Source organism: Hypanus sabinus, chromosome 10 (genome assembly GCF_030144855.1).
Source record: "Hypanus sabinus isolate sHypSab1 chromosome 10, sHypSab1.hap1, whole genome shotgun sequence".
In the NCBI taxonomy this organism is placed as follows: domain Eukaryota; kingdom Metazoa; phylum Chordata; class Chondrichthyes; order Myliobatiformes; family Dasyatidae; genus Hypanus; species Hypanus sabinus.
In genome coordinates, this window is record NC_082715.1 from 119,836,689 (window position 1) to 119,863,062 (window position 26,374).

Here is a 26,374-nt window from a genome sequence, read left to right on the forward strand (position 1 = left end):
TCCAAAATTCAAGTTCGTGCAAGTTCATAGCTTACTTGCCCACTGTATAAATTGCTCCTGGGGTATAGTTGGGTTGTGGAATCTGGGGGATGGGAGGGGGTGGTTATTTGAAGAAAATAAATTGCAGTTTGTGTAGCGAAAATAGGTGCTTTATGGTCAACGAAGACTCCATGAGCCAAAGGGCTTTTTTCCATGCTGATTTACACTATAATTCTTAGCATTCCTCGATTGCTACATGATCTAGAGAAGCTAGGGGAGCTGCTGGTGGGAATCAGTCAGGGAGAAGTATTGCAGCTGAGTCTGACGTCAAGATTTCCCATGTCACCCTTCCCATTCTACCCACAACAATTTTCATATTTTTTATATATACAGTTTTCCCCCGCTATCCGAAGGTAGAGTGTGCCTATGAAACCATTCGTACGCCGAAATGGCATAAAGCAAAGCAATTACCATTAATTTATATGGGAAAATTTTTTGAGGGTTCCCAGACCAAACAATAACCTATCAAATAGCACATAAAACCTAACATATAGTAAAAGCAGGAATGTTATGATAAATACACAGTCTATATAAAGAAGAAATAATGTAGGTACAGTGTAGTTTCACTTACCAGAATCAGGAAGATTGAGCCACAACCGATTTGTAGAAAAAAATTGGCACGTACACGCATGCGCACACATCTGCCCACCCAAGTCTTCATGGTCATGGTAATCTTCTTCGGGCTAAACACAAGTTTAAAGCGGGCGTCTTTTTTCGTAAAAGCAACAGTCCTCTTTCAGTTAGTGTGAACAGGCACTAATGTAGGTCTTTCATAAAAGCAAAATACTGTATAAGTGAACGCTTGGAAAGCAGGGGATTTGCATTTCAGGATCTGGATTCCATTGAAAAAAAAACAGAATTTATCATCTATGTCTAATTACCCTCGGGAAGATGGTGGTGAAGCACCTTAGACCCATGCATTCCTTCTGGTAAACTTGCTTTGACCCTGTTGTTGGGACGGGTGATCCCGGATGTAGGCCCAGTGATAATCGAAAGGCTATCAGCACTTCCAGGACAGGCAGTGTGCGACCTGGAGCAGAACCTGCTGGTGTTGCTGCTACCGTTCTCCTTCTTCATGGGAGAGATGGATGGAATGGGAGGTGCTGTCAAATTAGCCTGAGTGAGTTAATGCAGCACTATATTTTGTAGACAGCTCACACTGTATTCACACTCTTCATTGATGATGGAGAAAATGCAGTAGACATTTTAGGGTGGTTGGTTGATAGGCTGCTAATTTGTTTATTTTCTTACCACGTAGAAGGAGGCTTTGTACTCCGTCCGGCAGAGCAATCTAATCAGTCCCAATAACCCACATTGCCTTGAAACCCATTCTCGCAGCTCCATCCTGAGTTTCTTACTATCCACGTAGACTAGGAGCAATTTTGACAACTCACAATACCCAGTTAATCTGCTACCCATGGTTTTGTGATATGGGAATAAACCAGAGGACCCGGGGAAACATGAGGTCATGGGAAGAACATGCAAACTCTGCGTAGACAAAATCCAAGGTCAGGATCGAACCCAGGCCACCGGAGCTGCAGGTTAGCAGCACTACCTGCTCCACTGCTGTCCTGGCACTTTGTCCTGGATGGTATAGAGTTGTTGAGGCTGCACTCATCTAGGCAAGTGGAGAATATGCCGTGAGACTTTTGACATGCCATGTAGATGGAGGAAAGGCCATGGGTGTCTGGGAGTCCAAGCCACCATGGGATATCCAACCTTCTAATCTACTCTTGGAGCCCTGGTGAAGGTGAAGAACCAAAAAACAAGATTTTAGAAGTATAACAGGAGCAAATTGCATTTTACTGAATGGCATGCCATAATATGACATTGTCCATGAAGTTCATGCCTTGGTAATGGATCTGAGTATCCTTGTAACTGAAAGAGGAAATACTGACATACATCTGCTGCAAGAAAATTATGCCACAGAATCAGGCAGCAAGAAAACGGGCCCTTCAGCCCATTGAGTCTGTGCTGACCATCAAGCCTGCATTTACACTAATCCTACATCGATGTAGTTTTTAATCCTTCCCACCTTCTCATTTACTGCCTTCTGACTCTACCTCTTGTACACTCCAGGGGTAAATTACAGTGTCCAATTAACCTACCAAAATGCACATCTTTGGGGGAGGAACCTGGAACACCCAGGGAAAAGCCATATAGTCACAAGGAAAATATATAAATTCGACATAGACCAGCAAAGGTCAGGATCTAATCTTGGACACTGGAGCTATGAAGTAACAGCTCCACCACTAGCAGTCACCATTTGTAATTAGGAAAGCAAATGCAATTTCGGCCTTTATTTATGTACAACAGCAAACCAATTTCTGCTGCTGGTGCTGTGGAAATTACAATTTAAACGTTATTTTGCCGTGAAGAGCTGATCACAATGTATTTTGCTTTACCGATTCCCAACTCCAGGGATCCTTCTGGCTTCCAAAGAGCTGTGTCAAAGCAAGAAGCTGAAGCAGCTGCTGGAGGTGGTGCTTGCTTTCGGGAACTATATGAACAAGGGCCAGAGGGGGAACGCTTTCGGCTTCAGGATTTCCAGCCTCAACAAGATCGGAGACACCAAGTCGAGCATTGACAGGTACTCCAGGAGCTGGCAGGGACAAAACTTAGCCTACCATATTCAAAGATTGGTGAGAGAGTCTGCTGTGTAGCATTGAAGAGAAATTTATTGCCCACGAGGATTGGGTAGAAATTGGTAAATTGGTTTATTATTGTCACATGTACCGACGTGCAGTGAAAAATTTGTTTTGTATGTCAACAACACAGATCATTATATCAGAATCAGATGTCCTGAACTTTGTTGTTTTGCGGCAGCAGTACATTGCAATACATTAAAAAAATACAAAGTACAGTAAGAAATATATTTTTTAAATTAAATTGAACAAGTAGTGCAAAAAGAGAGCAAAAACAGTGAGACAGTGTTCATAGAAATATAGAAAACCTGCAGCACAATACAGGCCCTTCAGCCCACGATGCTGTGCCGAACATTTCCTTACTACAGAAATTACCTAGGGTCACCTTTAGCCCTCTAATTTTCTAAGCTCCATATACCTATCCAGGAGTCTCCTAAAAGACCCTATTGTATCCACCCCCACCACCGTTGCCGGCAGCCCATTCCACACACTCACCACTCTCTGAGTAAAAAAAAAACTTACCTCTGACATCTCCTCTGTACCTTAAAACTGCCCTGTCATGTTAGCCATTTCAGCCCTGGGAAAAAGCCTCTGTCTATCCACACCATCAATGCCTCTCATCATCTTATACACCTCTATCAGGTCACCTTTCATCCTCTGTTGCTCCAAGGAGAAAAGGCCGAGATCACTCAACCTATTATCATAAGGCATGCTCCCCAATTCAGGCAACATCCTTGTAAATCTCCTCTGCACCCTTTCTATGGCTTCCACATTCTTCCTGTAGTGAGGTGACCAGAACCAAGCACAGTACTCCAAATGGGGCCTGACCAGGGTCCTATATAGCTGTATGTTACCTCTCGGATCTTAAATTCAATCCCAGGGTTGATGAAGACCAATGCACCGTATGCCTTCTTAACCACAGAGTAAACCTGCGCAGTTGCTTTGAGTGTCCTGTGGACTTGGACCCCAAGATCCCTCTGATCCTCTACTCTGCCAAGAATCATTACCATTAATACTATATTCTGCCATCATATTTGACCTACCCAAATGAACCACCTCGCTCTTATCTGGGTTGAACTCCATCTGCCACTTCTCAGCCCAGTTTTGCATCCTATCAATGTCCCACTGTAACCTCTGACAGCCCTCCACACTATCCACAACACCTCCAACTTTTCTGTCATCAGCAAATTTACTAACCCATCCCTCCACTTACTCATCCAGGTCATTTATAAAAATCACAAAGAGAAGGGGTCCCAGAACAGATCCCTGAGGTACACCACTGGTCATCAACCTCCATGCAGAATATGACCCATCTACAACCTCTCTTTGCCTTTTGTGAGCAAACCAATTCTGGATCCACAAAGCAATGTCCCCTTAGATCCCATGCCTCCTTACTTGCTCAATAAGCCTTGCATGGGGTACCTTATCAAATGCCTTGCTGAAATCCATATACACTATATCTACCACTCTACCTTCACCAATGTGTTTAATCACATACTCAAAAAATTCAAAAAATGTGTTGGTTCATTGTCCGTTCAGAAATCTGATGGAAGAGGGGAAGAAGCTGTTTGTTCCTAAAACATTGAGTGTGTGTCTTCAGGCTTTTCTACCTCAGTCTGGATGGTAGTAATAAGTAGAGAGCATGCCCTGGGTTCTGGGGGCCTTTAATGATGGATGCTGCCTTTTTGAGGCATGGCCTTTTGAAGATGACTTCATTGCTGAGGTGGCTAGTGCCCAGAGAGTTTGCAACCCTCTGCAGTTAAATTCCAATCCTGCACAGTGACATTTTCATATCAGACAGTAAAGCAATGAGTCAGAATACTTTCCACTGAACCTGCTGATATCTTTGGTGACACACCAAATCTCCTCAAGCCCGTAATGAAATATAGCCACTTATGTGCCGTCTTCATAACTGCATCAGCATCTTGGGCTCAGGATAGATCTTCAAAGGTGATGACACCCAGGAACTTGAAACTGTTCACTCTCTCCAGTCTTGATCCCTCGATGAGGACTGGTGTGTGTTTCCTTGACTTTCCCTTCCTGAAGTCCACAAACGTCTTACTGACGTTGAGTGCAAATTTGTTGTTGTGACACCACTCAACCAGTTGATCTATCTCACTCCTGTACATCTCCTTGTCACCATCTGAAATTCTGCCAACAATATCTGCATCATCAGTAAATTTATCAATAATGTTTGAGCTGTGGGAGTAGAGAGAGTGGAACAGCAGGCTAAGCACGCAGCCTTGAGGTGTGCCAGTATTGATTATCAGCGAGAAGATGTTATTTCCAATCCACACTGACTGTGGTCTTCCAATGAGGAAGTCAAGAATCCAGTTGTAGAGGGAGACACAGAAGCCCAATCTTGAAGCTTGTTGATTAGTATTGAGGGGAAGACTATTGAACCTGAGCTGTAATCAATAAACAGCAGCCTGACATAGGTATTGCTTTTGTCCAGGTGGTTCATCACATCAGGGCATTGAGATAGTACAAAGGAAAAGCAATAACACAACACAAAATATAGTGTTACAGTTACAGCAAAAGCACATTGCAGGCAGGCTTTAAGATGCAAGACCATAACAAGGCGGATTGTTAGGTCAAGAGTCCATCTTGGCATACAAGGAGACCAGAATGTGGAAGTTTTTGCAACAAGGGGTTGCTATGGTAGATATCAGATGGTCTTTAAAGAGAAACTGGGTATACTGAAGAAGGGGTATTGGGAAGAGAGTATGGACTGGGCCAAATGTCTTGTTTCTGTCTACAGATTTCTGCTCCTTCCTCTCACTGTAAGTTGACTAATACTGTTCTGTAAGTGTAAGAGGTGATCATTTTCTTGAATGTGTGTGTGGGAGGAAGCTACTGACTTCTCCAGAACTAATATGGAATGCTTCTGCCCTCTCAATTCCAGGTCATTTGTTTGCTTATTCTGTTCGCTTGCCTTCCTCTTCGGAGCCTAGTCCTGTTCCCTCTTCCCATTTTTATCAGAGCCAAAGACAGGGTTCAAACTACTAACAATGTTAAGCACATCAGTAAAGTCACCCCGCAGTCTGCAGTGGTGAAGATCAGTTTAGAGCCAATAACTTCAATCAATAGCTCCTATACCCAGCACTGAGGGGACATATACCCAGTGCTGAGGGGACATTTGCTTTGGGGAAAATGAGTTAAATCAAAGGCAGAGACGCAAAAGACTGCTGATGCTGGAAGTCTAGAGCAACACGCAAAAAAACACGGAGGGAACTCTGCAGGTCAGGCAGCAACTATGGAGGGAAAAGGACCATCTGGGTCCTGAAACATTGGCTGTCTATTGCCTTCCGCACTTGCTGCCTGATCCACTGAGTTCCTCCAGTCCTTTTGAGTGTTGCTCCCGTTAAAAACAAATCTTCTACTCTGAATCTCTGCATGCTATTTCCATTCGAAGCCTCCCGAGTACATGTCTCTCTGACCAATCATTTTGGCCTCTGGTTGCATTTCGATCTTCTTCTCAGGTCCTGCACACAGCTTGGTGCTTAATAAATTTAAGTGTGAAGCGCGTATCCTGTAAGGTATAGGCGTAGGTGCAGGAGGTGATCATTTCCTGGAATGTGTGTGTGGGACGAAGCTACTGCGTTCTCCAGAACTAATGTGTTCTCTCAATTCCAGGAGCATCACACTGTTACATTATCTGATCATGATATTTGAAAAGAGCTACCCGGAGATCCTCGGCATCCATTTAGATTTACTCCATGTACCAGAGGCAGCCAAAGTCAAGTAAGTGGCCTGACAAAACTGCTATCACATAGCCAGCTCATGTGGCCTTATTCTCTGTATTTTTTGCTCGTTGTCACACGTACAAAGATGTCCATGCACATATGCACGCGGGTGTATTCGCACAGTTTTTTACCGGACGTGCACACATTTTGGCAAGCGAGCAGAGCTGCTGCTTCCCGGCAGCAGACACCTGGGTTCGATGCTGACTTCTGTTGATGTCAATGTGGGCTTTGTGTGTTTTCCCTGTGACTGCATGAATTTCCTTGGGTGCTGTGGTCTCCTCCCACGTTCCGAAGATGTGGGGGCTGGCAGGCTAATATTTTCACCCTAATTTGTCCCCAGTGTGTAGGTGAGAGGCTGAATCTGGGAGGATTTGATTGGAGAGAGTGTGGATGGGTGGATGGTGGTCAGCATGGGTGGATTGAAGTGCAGACACTGCATAAAGATATGTATGCATACTTGCATGCACAGAAACATCCACATGTACACACAGCAGGGACCTGTGAGACATATACAGATTTACACACGCATACATTCACATTCACACCATAATCTTGCAAGTGCACATAGAGCCATGCAGAGACACGCTTATCAGATGGTTATGTATTGAAAACACAGCTCAGAGACTAATCTGTCACTGAAATCACATACTGAAGCAGAGACCTCGTCTGGTCTCTCGAACAGATGCCAAAGTCATGGCAGTTTTTTCAGAGGTGACCAGGTGTCCAGGCCAACCTTAATCCCTCAAATGATAGTACTTAGTTGGGGTGGGGGCATATGAAACCTTGTGATAATTTGTGATTAAGTAAAAGATTTCACTTTTTTTTTAACCTCCAACCTTCATTCATACAGAAGATGTATTAAATTGTGCTGCGGACTCTTGGGGATGGGTGCGGCATTTGGAACTGTAAGCACAGTTTGACTGTCTTTCCGAGTTTAATTAATTACATTTATTTCACACAGTCTGTCAGAACTGGACAAAGAGATAAATAATCTAAAGAATGGATTGAAGGCTTTGGAGTCTGTAAGTATCACCTGCCTAGAGTTGCATAGAATAAGCATACTGTATATAACAAATGTCAGTTCCGATGAATGAACTTAGACTTGATCATTGCTACTCTTTCCACAGATGCAGCATGAGTTTTTCCATCATTTTCTGTTATTATTTCATCCTTCCGGTGGCTGTAGTAGTTGTTTGATTTTATTTGGCTTTGGGAAGTGGACCTAGCTGTCACTGCCACGTTTATGGTCTGAATTTACAGTAATTTTGTCCCAGAATTAAAGAGAATCACGTTGGTGGGTCTGATTCATATTAGCAATGGCTTGTTTTCTCTCCAAAGAATATTGATGACTTGGATGGGTTTTTACAACAATTCAGTTGCTGCCACTATGGATGCCAGCTTTTCAATCCAGATTTATTTGGTTTAATTGCAGTTCTCTAGTTGCTGCAGGAGGATTCGAACTTGTGTTCCTATTTCAGGCCTATGAACTGGGCATGATCCATACCAAAGGCAATTGGGCTTGGCCATTCATGTGGCAACTGAAGGGAAAAGTTCCTATGGCTCCAGGAATCTATAAACCTCTGGCTTGTACCCCAGAAGCATTGGTCCATGTGTCACAGCTCAATCCATAGCCATTTGGAGACTCTCTCTGCAGCCTCTGTGATGGTCCCGATGGCTCTTCTCCTTTGCAGCTCCCGTAATGCCCATGAGAGAGTAGATTCTGCACAGCAAGTAGACAACAAAACCTGTACACCCTATCTATACAGGCTCACACCATGCCCTCCACCCCTGTCTCTGGCATTGCTCTACCAGCTCCTGGGATTTGGCTTTCTTACATTCAAACGCGTCCTTGATCCAGTCTTCCTAAGAAACTGTCAGTTCTAACATGACCATCTGCTTCGAGGTTTCTGATAGAATGGCCATGTCTGGCCTCAGGGATGATGATGCAGTGAAGTCAGGGAATTGCTTAGCAAGATTGACTTTCAGTTGCCAGTCAGATGCTACCTTGCGGACTACTGATGTTTAGAACAATCAGGACAGAAGTATGTTGTCCACCCTTACTTACTGTTAGGAAGTCTTCTTGTATTTTGTGTCTTGAAGATGTAGCATTTGACTTGAATTTAAAGAACCCTGGCAGGAATCCCAGTTTTGAGTTAACGTTGTGACAGGAAGGTATAAGAATTTTTGCTTAGAAAAAATAGGACCAGGAAATTCACATAATTAAAACAAAACATCATTGCATTTTCTATAGTATGTATAAGGGAGGAAGCCTACAAGAGAGCTACTCGAATTTGTTGTAATTGAGTTTGAATTGTTTAGTTTATGTGTAATACCAGGGAGCTCTAGGCATCTCTTTCTGCTTCTCAAGGCTGCTGCAATCAGCACAGAGGAATGTGTCTTGTTTACATGCCTGATGTCCTATCTGTGTTGGTGTCGTAGATTTATCAGAGTGGTGAGCAACAGGAAGGCCAATACCAGTGTGTCCCTCTTCAATTACTGATGAGCTCAATGGCTTGATTTAGACTGTGGTCATCGGGTGGGGCTGCTGTGGAAATGAGTTTGAAACATGAAAAAAAAATATTTTTGTCCCATCTCACTGCATTGCAACAGGACCTGGGTGTACATGTCTCAGGATACACAACACAGATAGGTAATGTCAGAGAGTCCTAGATTCAGAATCAGAATCTAGTTTATTATCATCGGCATGTGATGTGAAATTTGTTAACAGCAGCAGTTTAATGCAATACATAATCTAGCAGAGAGAGGAAAATAAATAAAATAAAAATAGTTAATAATATTAAGTTACATTAAAAATAATAATAATAAACAAGTAAATCAATTACAGTATATGTATATTGAATAGATTTTTAAAAACATGCAAAAACAGAAATACTGTATATTTTTTAAAAAGTAAGGTAGTGTCCAAATATTCAATGTCCATTTAGGAATCAGATGGCAGAAGGGAAGAAGCCGTTCCTGCATCACTGCGTGTGTCCCTTCAGGCTTCTGTACCTCCTACCTGATGGTAACAGTGAGAAAAGGGCATGCCCTGGGTACTGGAGGTCCTTAATGATGGACGCTGCCATTCTGAGATGCTGCGTCCTGAAGATGTCCTGGGTACTTTGTAGGCTCGTGCCCAAGAAGGAACTGACTAGATTTACAAACTTCTGCAGCTTCTTTTAGTCCTGTGCAAGTGCCCCTTCATACCAGACAGTGCTGCAGCCTGTTGGAATGCTCTCCATGGTACAACTATAGAAGTTTTTGAGTGTATTTGTTGACATGCCAAATCTCTTCAAACTCCTAATGAAGTATAGCCGCTGTCTTGCCTTTTTTATAACTACATCAATATGTTGGGACCAGGTCAGATCCTCAGAGATCTTGACACCCAGGAACTAGAAGCTGCTCACTCTCTCCATGTCTGATCCCTCTGTGAGGATTGGTATGTGTTCCTTTGTCTTATCCTTCCTGAAGTCCACAATCAGCTCCTTTGTCTTACTGACATTGAGTGCCAGGTTGTTGCTGCGCCATCACTCCACTAGTTGGTATATCTCACTCCTGTATGCCTTCTTGTCACCACCTGAGATTCTACCAACAATGGTTGTATCGTCAGCAAATTTATAGATGGTATTTGAGCTATGCCTAGCCACACAGTCATGTGTATACAGAGAATAGAGCAGTGGGCTAAGCACACAGCCCTGAGGTGTACCAGTGTTGATCGTCAGTGAGGAGGATATGGTATCACCAATCCACACGGATTGTGGTCTTCCGGTTAGGAAGTCGAGGATCCAATTGCAGAGGGAGGTACAGAAGCCCAGATTCTGCAACTTCTCAGGATTGTGGGAGTGATGATATTAAATGATGAGCTATTGTCAATGAACAACGTCCTGACATACGTGTTTGTGATGTCCAGGTGGTCTAAAGCTGTGTGAAGAGCCATGGAGATTGTGTCTGCCGTTGACCTGTTGTGGTGATAGGCAAATTGCAATGGGTCCAGGTCCTTACTGAGGCAGGAGTTCGGTCTAGTCATAACCAACCTCTCAAAGCATTTCATCACTGTTGATGTGAGTGCTACTGGGCAATAGTCATTAAGGCAGCCCATTATTCTTCACAGTTCTCCTGTAACCTTGTGGGCTTCAATTGTGTGCTATAAATTGCCGCTCAATCAAAAACAGTCGAAAATCCAACAGAATGCTGGGAGAAAAAAAAGGAAATGGATTATGTAGAGTATAAGAAGGTGGCTGGTGTTCCATGCGGACACAGATGTCTGAGCAGCCTGCTTTCGTGCTGTATCTCTCTGACTAGATGTGGCTATGAACATTTCCCTACTGTGCTTGCTTGATCAAAGTATCTTTCATTCCTACTCAGATTAGAGCCTGAAGCTTAGCTGGGTCTGGAGCAGCACGTGCAGCAATAACTGTTGAACCCATGTAATGAAGTGTAATTATGTTAAAGAGCTTTCAGCTCACAGTAGATAGGAAGATGCACACAGGATGTGGCTGGAACCTAATGGAGTGGGTGTATGCAGACGTGTTGCACTGATCCCCTGGCCTGATAAGCAGCGGCTTTGCTTTGGCACGGGATGCCAGGGTCTCAGAGTTCATCCTAATCCCAATTGAAAAATGAGTGGGAATACCCACTGGGACATGCAATCCCTTCAGGAGCATCCTGGCAGGCAAACTCCTTACTTGACCTTTGGTCTGACAGTGAGTCTTCACTTAACTGGGGAGGCAGAATTATCTGCTTCCCGGGAGAGGTTTCAGGCAGTGACATGACATCTTTAATGGGGTAATTCTTCTCATCAGAGTCCAGATAGTAAGACATTCCTTTTAGTGAAGGATTGTCAGCCTCCTATTTAATAATTGGACAAAGAGAAGTTCCCTTTAATAGAGTGGGGACAAAAGGTGAAGCTTCCTTACTTGCTTAATAAAGCAGCCATTCAGCCCATTTGATTCATGACAATTCCGGCTGAGTAATCCTGTCAGTCCCACAGCCTTCCCTTTGCCCCTAACCCAGCTTTTTTTCTCTCGTATCTCCATCACTTTTCCTTTTGATTCTTTTTTCCACTGGCCAATGCCAAAGGGTAATCTCTGGCACATAGTTAACTTACCAACACATCTTTAGGAGTGGGAGTCCCCAGGTGGTCACAGGGAGAGCATGCAAACTCCACACAGACCGCGCCCCAGGTCAGGACTGAAGCTGGTTCTCTGGAGCTATCTGGTAGAGTTACTTGCTGCATCACTGAATAGGAATACTCCTCATGACCCTCTCTTTCCCTTCATTCCTCTAGGAGCTGGACTACCAGAAAAGTCGCATACGGAGCCCTGAGGACAAGTTTATTCCAGTCATGAGCGACTTCATTACTGTTGCCAGCTTCAGCTTTTCTGAGATGGAGGATCTTTTGGCGGAGGCGAAAGACAAGGTAGGCAAACAATTGGAGGGTGTAACTCATCTGCCCATTCTCTCTGCTGACTTGTCACGTGGTGAGTGAAGAGTTAGCCATCTTGATTCCACTTCCTTTTATTGCCAGTGTCAGGCCACAGACTGGACAACGTTGGTAGAAGGTTCCATTTTAAAGTGTTTGCTACTGATGGGACTGCGGACATATAGTGAGATTGTTTTAGAAGTTTAAGTACTGACAGTGAGACTGTTTTAAGTGATGGTGAGACTCTTTGCTGAATGAGTCCGTCAATGAGAACATTCAGGTAATAGGAAACTTACTGGTGAGTCCCCCAGATGTTCACAGTTACCAGGGATTCTGGTGCTGAGGCTCCCTGTTAAACAATGGTCTGATAATCAGATCACTCAGTTAACAGAGGACCTGTCAATGAGACTCCCTCTTACACAGAATCTTGTCATTCAATTAGCAGTGGATCTGATGGTAGGATTTTTTGGAGTCTTAAGACAAATCTCTTTATTTGGATCCTAAGTGAGATGTAATTTTGAGCCTCTTTTTCCATTGGTTAGGATTGCCAGAAATCCATATGCCTGCCCTTACTGAGCTCACTCTGCGAGAATCTGAAAACTGAGCTAGTGACGGCCATTTAACCCCAACACCAGTCCAGGAGCACATTTTGAAAGCCCAGTATTGTAGTAGCTTGTAGACTACCTACTGGCTTAGAAGCTCTTTACCTGGGGGGCAGGCCACAGTAAAGGCAGCCCTGACAAGTGCTGTTCAATGTTAGCAGGAACTTTGTTGTCTAAGGCTTCATATTAGACCTGGAAAGAGAAGGGGAGAGCCTCTGAGCCAAAGCAAAAAGCAGCCAGCAATGACTAAACACAGAACCATACGAGTCCCGAAGAAAGTAAATAAAATGCTACCACATGTTTAGATAAAAGAGCAGAAAGCGAGTGCAATTTGTTGGTTTGCCACCCACTGTGCTTTGCAGATTTTCATGGTCTGCTAAGCCAGGCTGTTTTAATCTAAAAATAAAAATTTGCAACGATTGTGGTTGTTTAATTTTATTTGAAACCTTTGCTTTCCACAATATAGTTTGTCGATGAGAAGGTCTTCCTTTCATAGCACGGGCTGGTTCCATTAGAAGCCACTTGCATTAAGAAAACTGTGGACATTATGTATGTGGGGATTTTGTTTTTTCTCTGGGCCAAGTTGTACCAATAGCTATCATGTTAACATGGAACAGTTGGTGCATCATGGGAGTTGCCCAACCTAATTCTTTATAATCGCTATGCCCACCAACCCCCAAGCACAACTGATTGAAGCTGAGGAAGATCAGCATGAATTAACTTGCAATAATGCAGAAAATACTGTATTAAAACTCCAGCTTTGTAGACTATTGGATGTAATGCCCTCACACTTTTAATACTTTGCTCTTAGATGTCATCGTACATTTTTTGGTGAACCTGTAAATTTAAAGGGAATGAAGGAACTCTGGCCACCAGTATCAGGGCAGTGAGGAACTTTGCCCTCTGACAGAATCAGAATCAAGTTTATTATCACTGTACGATGTGAAATGTCGGCAGCAGGACAGTGCAAAGACATAAGATTAATCTTAATTTTAAAAATGACTAAATAGTGTAAAAATAACAGAATAATGAGGTAGCGTTCATGGGTTCATGGACCATTCAGAAATCTGATGATGGAAGGGAAGATGTTTCTGAGTTGTTGAGTGTGGGAATTCAGAGTCTTTTACCTCTTCCTCAGTGGTAATAACAAGAGGAGGACATGACCAAGGTGGTGAGTATCCTTAACAGTCGAGGCTGCCTTCTTGAGACACCGCCTGTTAAAGGTTTCATCGATAGTGGGGCGGGTTGAACCTCTCTGATGAAGCTGGCAAAGTCTCCGACCCCCTGCGGTCTGTGTATTGAAGCTTCCACACCAGGTGGCAATGCAGCTAGTCAGAAAGCTATCCACTGTATGTCTAGAGAAATTCACATGAGTCTTTGGTGACATACCAAATCTCCTCAAACTCCTAATGAAATACAGTCGCTGGCATACCTTCTTCATGATTCCATCAATGTGTTGTATTTAGGACAGATCTTTTGAGATTTTGATACCCGCACACACAAACTGCTCACCCTTTCCACCACTGATCCTTTAATGAGACTCATGTATGTTCTCCAACTTCCTTTTCCTGAAGTCCACAATCAGTTTCGTGGTCTTACTGTCCTTGTTGTTGTTGTGACACCACTCAACCAACTGAACCATCTCACTCCCATCAGCCTCCGTGTCGCCATCTGAGATTCTACCAACAATAGTAATGTTACCTGTGAATTTGTAAATGCTGTTTGAGTTGTGTTCAGTTACACAATCATGAGTGCAGAGAGAATAGAACAGTGAGCGAAGCATTCATTCTTGAAGTGTGCCTATGTTGATTGTCAGTGAGAAGGGGATGTTATCACCGGTTCATACTGACTATAGTCTCCTAATGAGGAGGTTGAGGATCCAGTTGCAGAGGGAGGTACAGAGGCTTCAGATTTAGAAGCTTGGTGATTAATACTGAAAGGACAATGTTTTGAACACTGACCTGTAATCAATAACAGCAGCCTGATGTAGGTATTGCTATTGTACAGGTACTCCAAGGCCGAGTGAAGAGCCAGTGAGATTGCATTTGCTGTAGCCCTGCTGCAGTTGAATTGTAGTGGTCCAGGTCCTTGCCGAGGCAGGTATTAATTCTAGCTATAACCAGCATGTTGAAGCCCTTCATCATAGTAGATGTGAATGCTACCAGTTGGCAATCATTGAAGCCACTCATCCTGCTCTTAGTGGGCACCCATATGATTGCTGCCTAGTATGATTAACAGGGCAAAGAGGGAACTTTAACCCCCAACCAATGTCAAGGCAATGAAGCAACTCCATTCTTGGGAACTTTGAAGGGAGCACAGGAATCGTCACCCAGTGAGCCAGATGGCTATCCTTTGGGAGGACCCAATAGTCAAAGAACAGATTAGCAGAGTTTATGTTGTCCTGTTTTCTAGATTTTGCCCACACTTCCTTCACTTAGCTTGGCCCACGTCCAAACCAAGTCCAACAATGCCACCTCGCTTGTCAGGACATAAACTTTTAGATCAAGAGGCAAGATTGTTAACTACTGAACTTCAACAGACAAGGACAGTGATTTAGTTCAGTCCCAGCAGTCAGGCCTACTTTAACCAAAGCTATTCATTAAAACAGCAATGAAAGGAAGGTCTTACTTGAGAAACAACAGAGTTGTTTCCAGACAACTTAAATACCTCCCTTCCCTTGATTTGTAACCAAACATAGTTGACTAGAATAGCCTTCAAGTTTACCCTTAGGATAATTAATTTCTTCCTTGTTCTTTGCTGAGCTTCAGTTTGTTAGTCCATTGGCTCTTGGCATGCCAGGGCATCAGAAATCAGGGAACATGCCTTGTGTGGCAGTAAGTCACATCTTCTGTTACCTCTTCACATGCAAATCCTGGCTGGCGCAGATGTGCCGAGAACCCTTCTTTATTGTTCTCCTTTATATTTCAAGAGTCCATTGTGGCAGTCCCTTGAATATGAGACCTTCTCTGTATGCTGCAGATAATCTCCTTACACTGCCACATTTGTTGGGGCTGACCATAAAATCACTTCAGTCACCACTTGTTGCTAGGAGACGCTTCTTGAGCGGTCGGAAGTCCCATTGATCTTCTTGTCTCCTGCTCTAAACCTTGGTTGAATTAGTTTACAAAATCTGTGAAAATAAATAAAACGCTCAAACGTGTGTGTCTTTATGCTTGTATGACACATCTTTGAGTGAACATATTTTTCTGTGAATAAATTGTGTGATATCTAGTGTATATGCTCTGCTGCATATGTCATTCTGTATATGTGCTTCTGTGCTTGTTTGCGTGTGTTTGTGCCTGCTTGCATGTGTCTGTGTAAGTCTCTGTATCTGGTTGTGTGTTTCCATCCATTTATCAGGGTGGGTCTTTGTGTTTGTGAAAGAGAATTGAGTGTCAGAGTGTGAGTGCAGGGTGTCTGTGCACATGTTTTTGTGTGTGTGTGTATGTGCACACCTCTGTATGTGTTTACTCCCTAAATATCCAAAAGCGTAACAGTTGTGGCGGGATGACACATTCATCTTGTTTAAGGAGACTTACATTGATGTGCAAGGTCCTTTTCTTGTTCAAATAAAGTTATTATTTGGAGGACAAAAAGTTGCCTTTCAGCTTCCTTCACTGACTGAGCCTGTCACCCATCATCCACAGTTGTTATGTGGTTACCATTCCTTGATGAAAAGAATCTCTGTTTAATTTAACCTCTCCCCCTACTCTCATCTCCCATCAATACAATTATATATCTTTGTTCCTGATTATATTCCAGCCTGTGTCTCCCAGAATGAAGAGCCTTCCTGTCTCTTTAACATTTAATGGAATGGGACAAAGGCTTGGCGGCGGGTCAGGCTCCGTACTTGAGCAAAAATATTCCCCTGTGGCGGCTGTTAAAGGAAACCTTTCTCAGTCCTCATTTGTGTGGAGTCACCATCTTTACCCTTGTTCACTGCACATTACTGTACCATGATATATAACATTACCAGACCCTCCATTTTCTCCTTCTCTTCATCTCAAAGAACGTCAGTCATCAGACATTAATTCTGTGATATTTATGAAATACTGTGTTAAAAAGAAATGTGCTTAAAAACAAGATATCAAATGCAGGATTTTCTGTACTCAACAAATTCTTTATAATTCTGTTTACTAATATTATTCAGGGGCTATCTCCTCTTCATAACGTTTGCAGGGATGCCATTCACTTTATAATATAATTTCTTAATATATTCAGATAATATGCATTCTACATTAGTGTTTGACAATATACATTATGTTGGTAATATCTGCCCTATGTATAGTAGTATTTACAGGATAGGCAGGACAAACATGGATTTTTTTTAATCAAGCATCGGAGGCTGAGGAGTGGACTGATGGAAGTATTATATACAATTGTATGGGCTGGCATGGTAGTATAGTGGTTGGCAAGCAGTTTACAGTACAGGCGACCCAAGTACAATTCCCACCCCGTCTGTAAAGAGTTTGTATGTTCTCCTGTGACTGAGTGAGTTTCCTCCCACAGTCCAAAGACCTACCATTTAGTAGGTTAATTGGTCATTGTACATTGTCCTGTAATTCAGCTATAGTGGGGGGGGGGAGGTGTTGCTGGGCAGCATAGCTTGAAGGGCCAGAAGGGCCTACTCCACACTGTATCTTAATAAAATAAAAATATATAATTATGAGAGGCATTGAAAAGGGTGGACAGCCGTTTCCCCTCCCCACCCAACCACCCCCCCCCCATCCCCAGTAGAAATGTAGATTTAAGGTGAGAGGAAGATGTGAGGAGCAAGTTTTTTTACACAGAGTGGTGGGTGCCGAGAATGCATTGCCAAGTATGGTAGCGATGCAGGCACGATATTTCAATTCGAGAGGCATTTATATGTGGGCCTGGATCATGCACAGGCAGTAAAGATTAGTTTGGCATTATGGTCAGCATAGATGTGAAAGGTCAAAGGGTATGATCCCTGCTGTGCTGTTCCATCTCTGATATCTGTTCTCTAATTGTGTTTCTTAACAAGCTGCCATGTGTTCTTCAAAAGTGTTTTACGATACGTTCCAGTGATATTGGCCCTGTATGGTGTTTGCAGAAATAATATTGTTTTACAGTGTGTAAAGGTAGTTAACACTCGAGAATCATGTTACTACCTACTAGTGGTTTGTGCTCCTTAATGTAGTGTCTCAAAATTTGGTGTTTCATGGAAATATTCAGGGGACATCCTTCATGACCCCAGATGATTTATTTGGCTCTATTCATGGAAGGTCAAATGATAATTAAACTTGAAACTTTAAACTTGAACTTACATACAGCATTTGAAAGAATGCAACTGGAAGACAGTTTGTTGAAAGCTACATTTGAATTGCTTTGTGGTCTTCTGTGGCATGGATGCTTGTACACGGAGGCATCAGGCCTACACAGTCAAGTGGATCCAGCCGCCTCAATGCCTGTACGAATGCCAACTCTGCTAAAGTCATTCATGCATAAGATGCCTCTGTACATCTTCAACCACTCAGAGATATAGAGTTGTGTTCATTTCCCTCCACAGATGCTGCCTGACCCACTGAGCTCCTCCAGCAGATTGTCTGTTGCTTTGAACTCCGACATCTGCAGTCTCTTGTGTCTCCTTGATGATTCAAAATGGATGCTATGTTTAGAGTGCAGTGTATGTTGGTGTTATTCTCCCCCCCCCCGGATGAGCCTTTCCATTCCAGGACGTTATACTGATAACTGCCCTCACCACATTTCTTCCATTTCCCGTACACTCACACTAACCACATCTTCCTGCCAGTGTAATAGTGACACAGTCCCTCTTGTCCTTGCCTACCAGCCCACCAGCCTCCACACCCAATACATCATCCTCCGCAACTTTCACCATCTCCAAAGGGATCCTCTCACTAAGCATATCTTTACCTACCTCTGCTTTCCACAGGGGTCCTGCCCTCTGCGATTTCCTTGTTCATCTGTCCCTGTCCACTAATCTCCCTCCAGACACATATCCCTGCAAGCGGGCTACATGCTACACCTGCCCATACACCTCCTCCATTCAGGGCCCCAAACAGGTGAGGCAACTTTTCACCAGCGAATCTGCTGGGGTTATCCATTGTGTCCAATGCTGCAGATGCTGCAGCCTCCCCATCAATGGTGAGATCCATTGTGAACTGTGGGATCATCGATCACCTCTGCACCATCCACCGCAGGCTGGACTTACCAGTGATCAAACATTTTAATTCCCATTCCCATTCTGATGTGTTAATCCAAGGCCTCCTCTTGTGCCAAAATGAGACCACTGTAAGGGTGGAGGAGCAACACCTTATATTCTGCCTGGGTACCCTCCAACCTGAAGGTATGAACATTGATTTCTCCTTCCGATGAACAAATTTCCCCCATTCCCCTTCCTCTATCCCCCACCATGACCTTTCACTTCTTCTCAACTGCCTACTACTTCCCCCTGGGTTGCCTCCTCCTTTCCTTTCTCCTATGCTCCACTCCTCTCTACTATCAGATTTTGTCTTTGACCTTCTCAACATCCTGCCTATACCTCTCACCTTCCAGCTAGTCTCTTCCCTTTCCCCCACATTTTCATCCTGCATCTTCCCCCTTCCTTTTCAGTCCTGAGGAAGGATCTCAACCCGAAACGTCGACTGTTTCCTTTTTTCCATAGACCTGACCTGTTGAGTTCCTCCAGCATTTTGTGTGTGTGCGCAGCTTTGGAAATATATTGCCATTTCTTCATTTCCAATGAGTTTAAATCCTAGAACTTCCTACCCACTGTGGGACAACTTTACTCAAAGGACTGCAGCAGTTCAAGGAGGTACCTCTCCAATTTCTCAGGAGCTTTTTGGCTGAGGCAATAAATGGCTCACAGTACCCATATGCCACGAGAGAATAAAACACTGCAGCTTAACTTTCTCTTTGCTTTGTTAATGGGCACTCTGCCCGGAAAAGTGGGAGCCTGGCTCCCTCACTTTTGATGCCACATCAGCAAACGCCCCTCAAAAATACAAATCAGGAGGTCTGGACATAAGTTTGCTAAACCGGTAAGTGGTAAATTGGTTTATTAGTGTTACATGTACTGAAGTACAGTGAAAAACAGTGCTTTGCAATGCCATCTTTACAAATCATTTCATTGCAATAGTACAGTGAGATCGTACAAGGGAATATAAAGGCAGAATGCAGAATGAAGTATAACAGAGAAAGTGAAATCCAAACAGACGATAAGGTGCAAGGCCATGTAGGTCATGAGTCTGTATTGTCATTCTATGAGACCATTCAATAGCCTTTATACTGCAGGGTAGAAGCTGCCTTGAGGACAGTGGTTTGTGCTTTCAGGCTTTTGTATCTTCTGCTCGATGGGAGAGGGGAGCAGAAAGGATAAGTGGGGTCGTTAATTATGTTGGCAGCTTCACTGAAGGTCCGTGGAGGAGAGGCTGCATTCAGTGCCGGGCTGAGCTGTGTCCACGACTCTCTGCAGTTTATCACCGCCTCCAGCAAAGCAGCTGCCACACCCAAGTTGTGATGTTTCGGATAGGATTCTTCCTGTGGCACATCTGTAGAAATCGGGGAAGATCAATGGGTGGCTTGTGAGGGTCAGAGAGTAAAACATGAGACCTTGCTCCTTCTTCAGTCAAAATGGTTGTTGTTGAACACTGGCGTGCTTCCCAGCAAACCACAGACGTATATGGTTAGGATAGGGTTACAGTGGATCCTGCAGTAAGGCCTGGGGCATATCTGATAATGAATATGATTTCATCATGTTGTTTTCTTCACTTAGGAAGCATCAGTCCTGCCTATCATTTCAACACTTTGTTCCTCTTTGGCCCTAACTTCCCTTGACAGCCACTTCCGATTGCCCTGGGCCATTCTGCAAAAAGCACTTCCCCCTTGCTTTGATTGTGGTGTTCCAAATACTTCCTGCATTGCCTGTCCAACAACCACTCTTTCCACACAATTCTATTTTCCATAAATTCTGCAGGAAGGAATCGGGGCCTAGGAATGGAGCTTGGCCTTCATGTAGTTTATGTATGTTTTTATGGTATGTGTCTCTGTATGTGTGTATGTGTCAGACAGTCACACAGCACAGTGAGAGACCATTTAGCCCATCTTCTCTGCTTCTTCAGTCTGTCAGAGAAGGCAGCAGAGGCAGCTACATTTACAGTGTTTAAAAAACACTTGGACAGGTTTAGAGGGATATTGGCCAAATACAGGCAAATGGGACTTGCTCAGAAAGGCAGCTTAAAGCCAAAGAGTACATTTCCATGCTCTATAACTCTGATTCTCTAATGGATTACATTTCAAAAGTGGTTGTTGTTTTACTGATTAATCCATTTTATATGCAGTGTACGAACCCATAAGTGAAGAAATGATTAGAAACAGTCCCTCTTTGGCTGAGAATGACACCCTTGTCTCATCTTCCAGTCAAGCCTTATGATTTGTAGGTTCACCCTAGAGGCCTGAACTCACTCTCTGGGCTAGAGCTAGGTGTTTAAACCTTGCTGTGACCCGACTACACGGGTGATACTGTCTGCAGATTGTTCAGTCCTGTGAGTGCAGTGATCAAGCAAGGCACAGTGAATGTGCACTGTTTGCTGCAGGACCAGCAAGTTCAAAACCTACCGTGAGCAGCTTAATAATCTGGAACTCTTCAGAGGTGTAGCCCCATCATAATTAAGTATCAAACGGCCAAATATCTGAACGACTGATCCAGGGACGTGAGTTCAAATCTCCTCAGGGGAGCTGAGGAATTTGAATTCCTCATTAATTAAATCTAAAACTAAAGCCAGTGATAGTAACTATGAAACTACTGGATTGTTCCAAAACATACTTGGTTCATTATTGTCTTTGAGGGAGAAACTGAGGTGTCCTTACCCAGCCTAGCCTATATGTGACTCATAACTACCTCTCCCATTCTAGGGCAATTCAGAACAGAATAAATGCTGTCAATACCAGGTAATACCATAACCTGCCAACAAATAAATGCATCGCCAGTTACTTCCCTGCAAAACTGCAAGTTGGACATGGGACCCAAACATCAAACTAAGAGCCAGCTGGAAAACTGGTGGAAGTTGCCTTGTGTCCTTCTACACCATTGTCTGTGTGGAGTGCGTATGCTGTTGCTGTGACCAGGTAGATTTCCTTTCAGAGCTATATTTCCTTCACATACCTTGCCTGGTCTGGTTCTCCCGTCCAGAGCAGTGGGTTAGCAGCAGACATCTGTCAGTTCTGCACACTCTCCTGGTTCAGCATACATGGTCGGAGCACAGAAACAGGCCTCTCGGCCCATCAAGTTCATGCTGACCAATATGCACTATTTACATTAATTCCATTTTGTTCCCCATGCAAACACATCAGCTGTTCCCAAATTCTACCATTCTCTTACAAACTCAGGACACTTTTCTGACCCATGCATCTTTAGGATGTGGAGGAAGCCCACTTGGTCACAAGAAAGACTTGCAAACTCCACACCGACAGCACCAGAGGTCAGGATCGAACCCGGATCTCGGGAGCTATCAAACGGCAGCTCTCCTGCAGCAGCACGCCTGTGTTGCTGAGTTTGACATGTTCATCTTTGTTTTGGAAGGGACTGCTGTAATCGCCCAGCAACCCACTGGAAGAGTGGTGGTGGAGTACTTTGAGAGAGCGGGGTTCAGATGATCAAATCTGAAAATCTGTAGCAATACCGAATCACAGCAGGTGTTTGGGTCAGGTGGGGGAAGCAAAGGGCAAAGAACATTTTCAGTTCTTTGCTAGAGTTTGGTGCAACACACAAGAACTCAGCAGATCAAACAGCATATCAGTGCGTGGAAAGAAATGGTCGCTGTTTTGGATTGAACCCTACATTAAAGATGAGAGTGGACAGGCGATGTGGTTGAATTAAATTGACTTTATTTCTTACATCCGACACATACATGGGGAGTAAAAATCTTTATATTACGTCTCTGTCTAAATGTGCAATCATAGTAATTTATAATAACTAGAACAGTCAATGTAACATAGAAATACACTCAAATCAACATGAGTTAATCAGTCTGATGGCCTGGTGGAAGAAGCTGTCATGGAGCCTGTTGGTCCTGGCTTTTATGCTGCAGTACCGTTTCCCAGATGGTAGCATCTAGAATAGATTGTGGTTGGGGTGACTTGGGTCCCCAATGATCCTACACAGCTGACTTTGTAAATATCCTGAATCATGGGAAGTTCACAACTACAGATGCGCTGTGCTGTCCACACCACTCTCTGCAGAATCCTGCGATTAAGGGAGGTACAATCCCCATACAGAGACTGGACGATTTGTGAAAAAAGCCCTATTTTCTATTTAGCTCTATGTGACATGAAGGGAGGCCATTCTGTCCATTGTCTATGCAGCCCAGAGCAAACTCCTCAATCCCAGTCCCACATTTATTTCCCTGCAGTCTGCTCTCCTTCTCTCTCTCTTTCATGTGTAGTGCCCAATTAACCTACCGATTTGCAAGTCTGTGGAATGTGGGAGAAAATTAACCTACTGATTGGCTTGTCTATGGGATGTGGCAGGAAACTTGAGAGACCAGTATACCCAGGGGAGACCCACATGGTCAGAGGGAGAATATGAAAACTCTACCCTGACAAGATAGAAAAAGATGCAAGATGAAAGCCTACAGTTTCCTCATTGGCTGTCTGTGTGTTGTCTGGGACTCACCTTCTGGCTGTTGCCTTGTGAGTTTAAATGAGTCCAGGTGATGGATTTAAAATGTAACCCCAGATGTTGGCAGATAAAAGCCTTATTCAGTTGTTTTCGGGGTCTTAATGGGGCTCTTTTCACACCATACACAAGCTTGTGAACTCTACGATGTGCCTTATAAATTATGATCTATGGCTGCAGTACCCAAAGAGACCTGTGGGGATTGGGATGTGTGAGTGTTGTGTGCACAGGGCAAATAAGCAGTGGGTCTCTCAATAAAAGAATGTGTTCCCTGTGGGGAAAATCAGCAGGCTTTAAAATTCAGTACAAAGAATAACCTCGTTATAATCAATGTACAAATTTCAAATTCCCTTCAACTTGACTTTGGGAAATTTACAACCATTCCCTCATCACATGACTATTATTCTGCAGTGATGGCTTGGAATGGCCTACCACTGTGTAATCAGTGTGTTGCCTCTTGCTCAGCTTCTCCTTGTATTTGCCTTTTTTGTTTCTTTGCCACCTAGTGGCTTCACTGTCTGAGGCACATCATCATTCGGAGAGCCGACTTCCTAACCCAGGCACCCCAGCTGTTCCTGCCGTTGAACCAGGGTCATTCGGCATAGAAGCAGTCTCTTCGGCCCCACTGTATCCCTGCCAGCAATGAAAGATGATCCTACAGTAATTCCAGATTCTACCACTCATTTTACACACTCGGGGTAATTGACAGTGAAAGCTTAACCTGCCAACCCGCATGTCTTTAGGATGTGGGAGGAAGTCAAAAGGAGTCTGAGGAAGTGCAGAGAGTCAGAGGGAGAACGTGGCTACTTCACACACAAAAAGCATCCAAGATCAGGATGGAACCTCATCTCCTGGAGCTGTGAGGCAGGAACTTCACTCACTGTGCTAGAAGTTGCCATGATGGTCTATATACTTACATCCAGGCCTTGCTCCTGCTCCTTACCCTCCTTATTTTTCTTAACATCTCAGTGGGGCTATGGATTCATACGTACCATGGAAATAGCCCTTCAGCCCAACTCATCAATGAGACCAAGATGGCCATCTAAGTTAGGCCCAATTGCCCATGCTTGGTCTCTACCACTTCCTTTGGTAATCGTTGTTTCTACATAATACATTCTGTGTGAAAATGTTTCCCCACAGGCACCTAGTAAATCTTTCCCCTTTCACTTTAAATCTATGTCCTGTACTTCTTGACTGCCCAACCTTGGGGAAAAAGGCTGCATGGGTTCACCCTATCTGTGCCCCCCATGATTTGATATCTTAATAAAGTTGACAATTCAGTCTCCTTTGCTCTAATGAATAAAGTCTAACCTGCCAACCTTCTCCATAAACCTCTCCCTTGTGGCAAACAACTGGGCACAGTCCTATGTTTTCAAACATGGACAGTGAGGGGGATAGATAATAGCCCATTCCTTTTCACACCTTCCCAAAAAATGAGGCACTCTTTCGAATGTAGCCGTCCTTCAAGTCATGGTAACATCCTTGTAAACCTCCTCCACACATTTTTCAGCTTAATGGGATCTTTTCCATAGCAAAGTGACCAGAACCAAATACAGTGCGCCAAGTGCGACCTATCTAGTACCATCCCCACTGCTATACCCCATACCCTGACCAACGAAAGTGGGTGTACCATATGCATTTTCCACCCTGTTGTCTCGCTTCCAATCCATCCTCATCACGATAGCCTTTGGTTTCATCAACTCAGTCCAGTGGATTTATACGGTAGCCTGTATCAAGTCTGTGAAGAGGCGGGAAGACTCTGCAGAAACTCACAGCAATAAGCTACAGAGGGAGATTTTAATCCCTCTGTACCGTGCAAAGTACCAGAGAGGACCAGAATGTTGATTGAGTTGTGATAATTAATCTCCAATAGGGCATTGGTGACTGCCACAGATAGTGTCCGTATCCAAGGCTGGGATACAACAGCTGCTCCTTCCCTGTCAGAGTGTTGTCGCTCTACCAGGCATCCACGTTATTGGAGGTCAAGGTTTACTATGAAAGAGCGTTGTGTTGCTAGGGGGTTGAGGCACTGTTCTATCGAAGTGATCCATTGCTGTGTACTGTACCGGTGATGATGCTGCACGGCTCTGCAATGTTGCTACATGATCCTGGTGGCTGCACTGCTGTAGGTCCTGTTGCCTGGGAGATGCTGGACTGTTAGAGGTATTGGAGGTGCTGTACTATTGGATGCTGCACTGTTGGATCTGGCCTAGAAAGGGGCAGAAGGGAAAGCGAATAAAATACCTATGGCACCTGTTGATTTATTGTCTAAGCCCGGTACTTAGTATTTTCCTTGTCTCTGCCCAATCACAGCCCTTCTGCTGATGATGATTTGCTGCCAGGTAGCTTCAGCATCAAGATGTGTGATTGGGCAGACTTGCTAGGATACCCACAGCAGCAGTAATTTGTTCCGTCCACCGAACCAGGGTGGTCTTGATGGGGGTCTTCGTTAGAGTGTGGTCAACCAGACAGCAGGAGAAGTTCCCACTGCATCAGAGCATCAAAAAGCATTTTTCATAGAGTTAGAGAGCAAGTAAAGGCAATTGAGAAAATCCATCCCAACTCCACCTCTCCCCTCTCCACCCCTGCTTCTCTCTCTCCTATCTGGCACTACCTGGTCTATGTCATAACCGAAGCCACGCAGCTCCTTCGCTGTTCATTATTGCCAAAAACCCAGTGAATTGGACTCGCAGTATCCTACGTTGCCAACGTGCAACAGGGTCATGCAAATCACAACCAAAACATCAAAGATAATCGCCCACACATTCCACACACAGCCTCCAACACCTTCTGCCCTGGATAGCTGAAGCAGTGCACAACAAGTCCAGCTCCACCGCTATCCAGCAACTTGCTAGAGGGGTAGATCTGCAGAGCTCGACGTTCTCGTATCCAGCAGAGTTGTGCAATCGTAAGAGAGATATAAAAGATATAACAACAACACCTTTGTTTAAACCCAAAGAGGCTGCTGCGTCTGAGCATGCTGCCATCTTACCGGACAAAAAAAAAGGCAAGACCCTTTTAGCAGTACTGATGAGCAGAGGGATCTTGGGGTCCAAGTTCACAGCTCCCTGAAAGTGGCTGCACACACTGGCAGGGTGGTAAAGAAGATAAATGGCATGCATCTTAGGAAGAGGTGGGGATTTTGGAAAAGGTGCGGAAGAGGTTTACCACAATGCGGCGTGGATTACAGGGCATGTGCCTGTATGAGAATTTGGACAAATTTGGGTTGTTTTGTCTACAGAAACAGAGGCTGAGGGGAGATC

General features: G+C 44.0%; 1 protein-coding gene across 4 annotated transcripts in view; it reads left to right on the forward strand.

The window, feature by feature from the left end:
• Window positions 1–26,374, forward strand: part of daam2 (dishevelled associated activator of morphogenesis 2) — a 310,900-nt gene that overhangs the window by 253,474 nt on the left and 31,052 nt on the right. For all 4 annotated transcript variants that reach the window (XM_059982795.1, XM_059982796.1, XM_059982797.1 and 1 more), the window contains 4 exons: window positions 2,461–2,629; window positions 6,321–6,428; window positions 7,392–7,452; window positions 11,718–11,849. In XM_059982795.1, coding sequence (XP_059838778.1) covers window positions 2,461–2,629; window positions 6,321–6,428; window positions 7,392–7,452; window positions 11,718–11,849 — 470 coding nt within the window. The remainder of the gene's footprint in view (window positions 1–2,460; window positions 2,630–6,320; window positions 6,429–7,391; window positions 7,453–11,717; window positions 11,850–26,374) is intronic.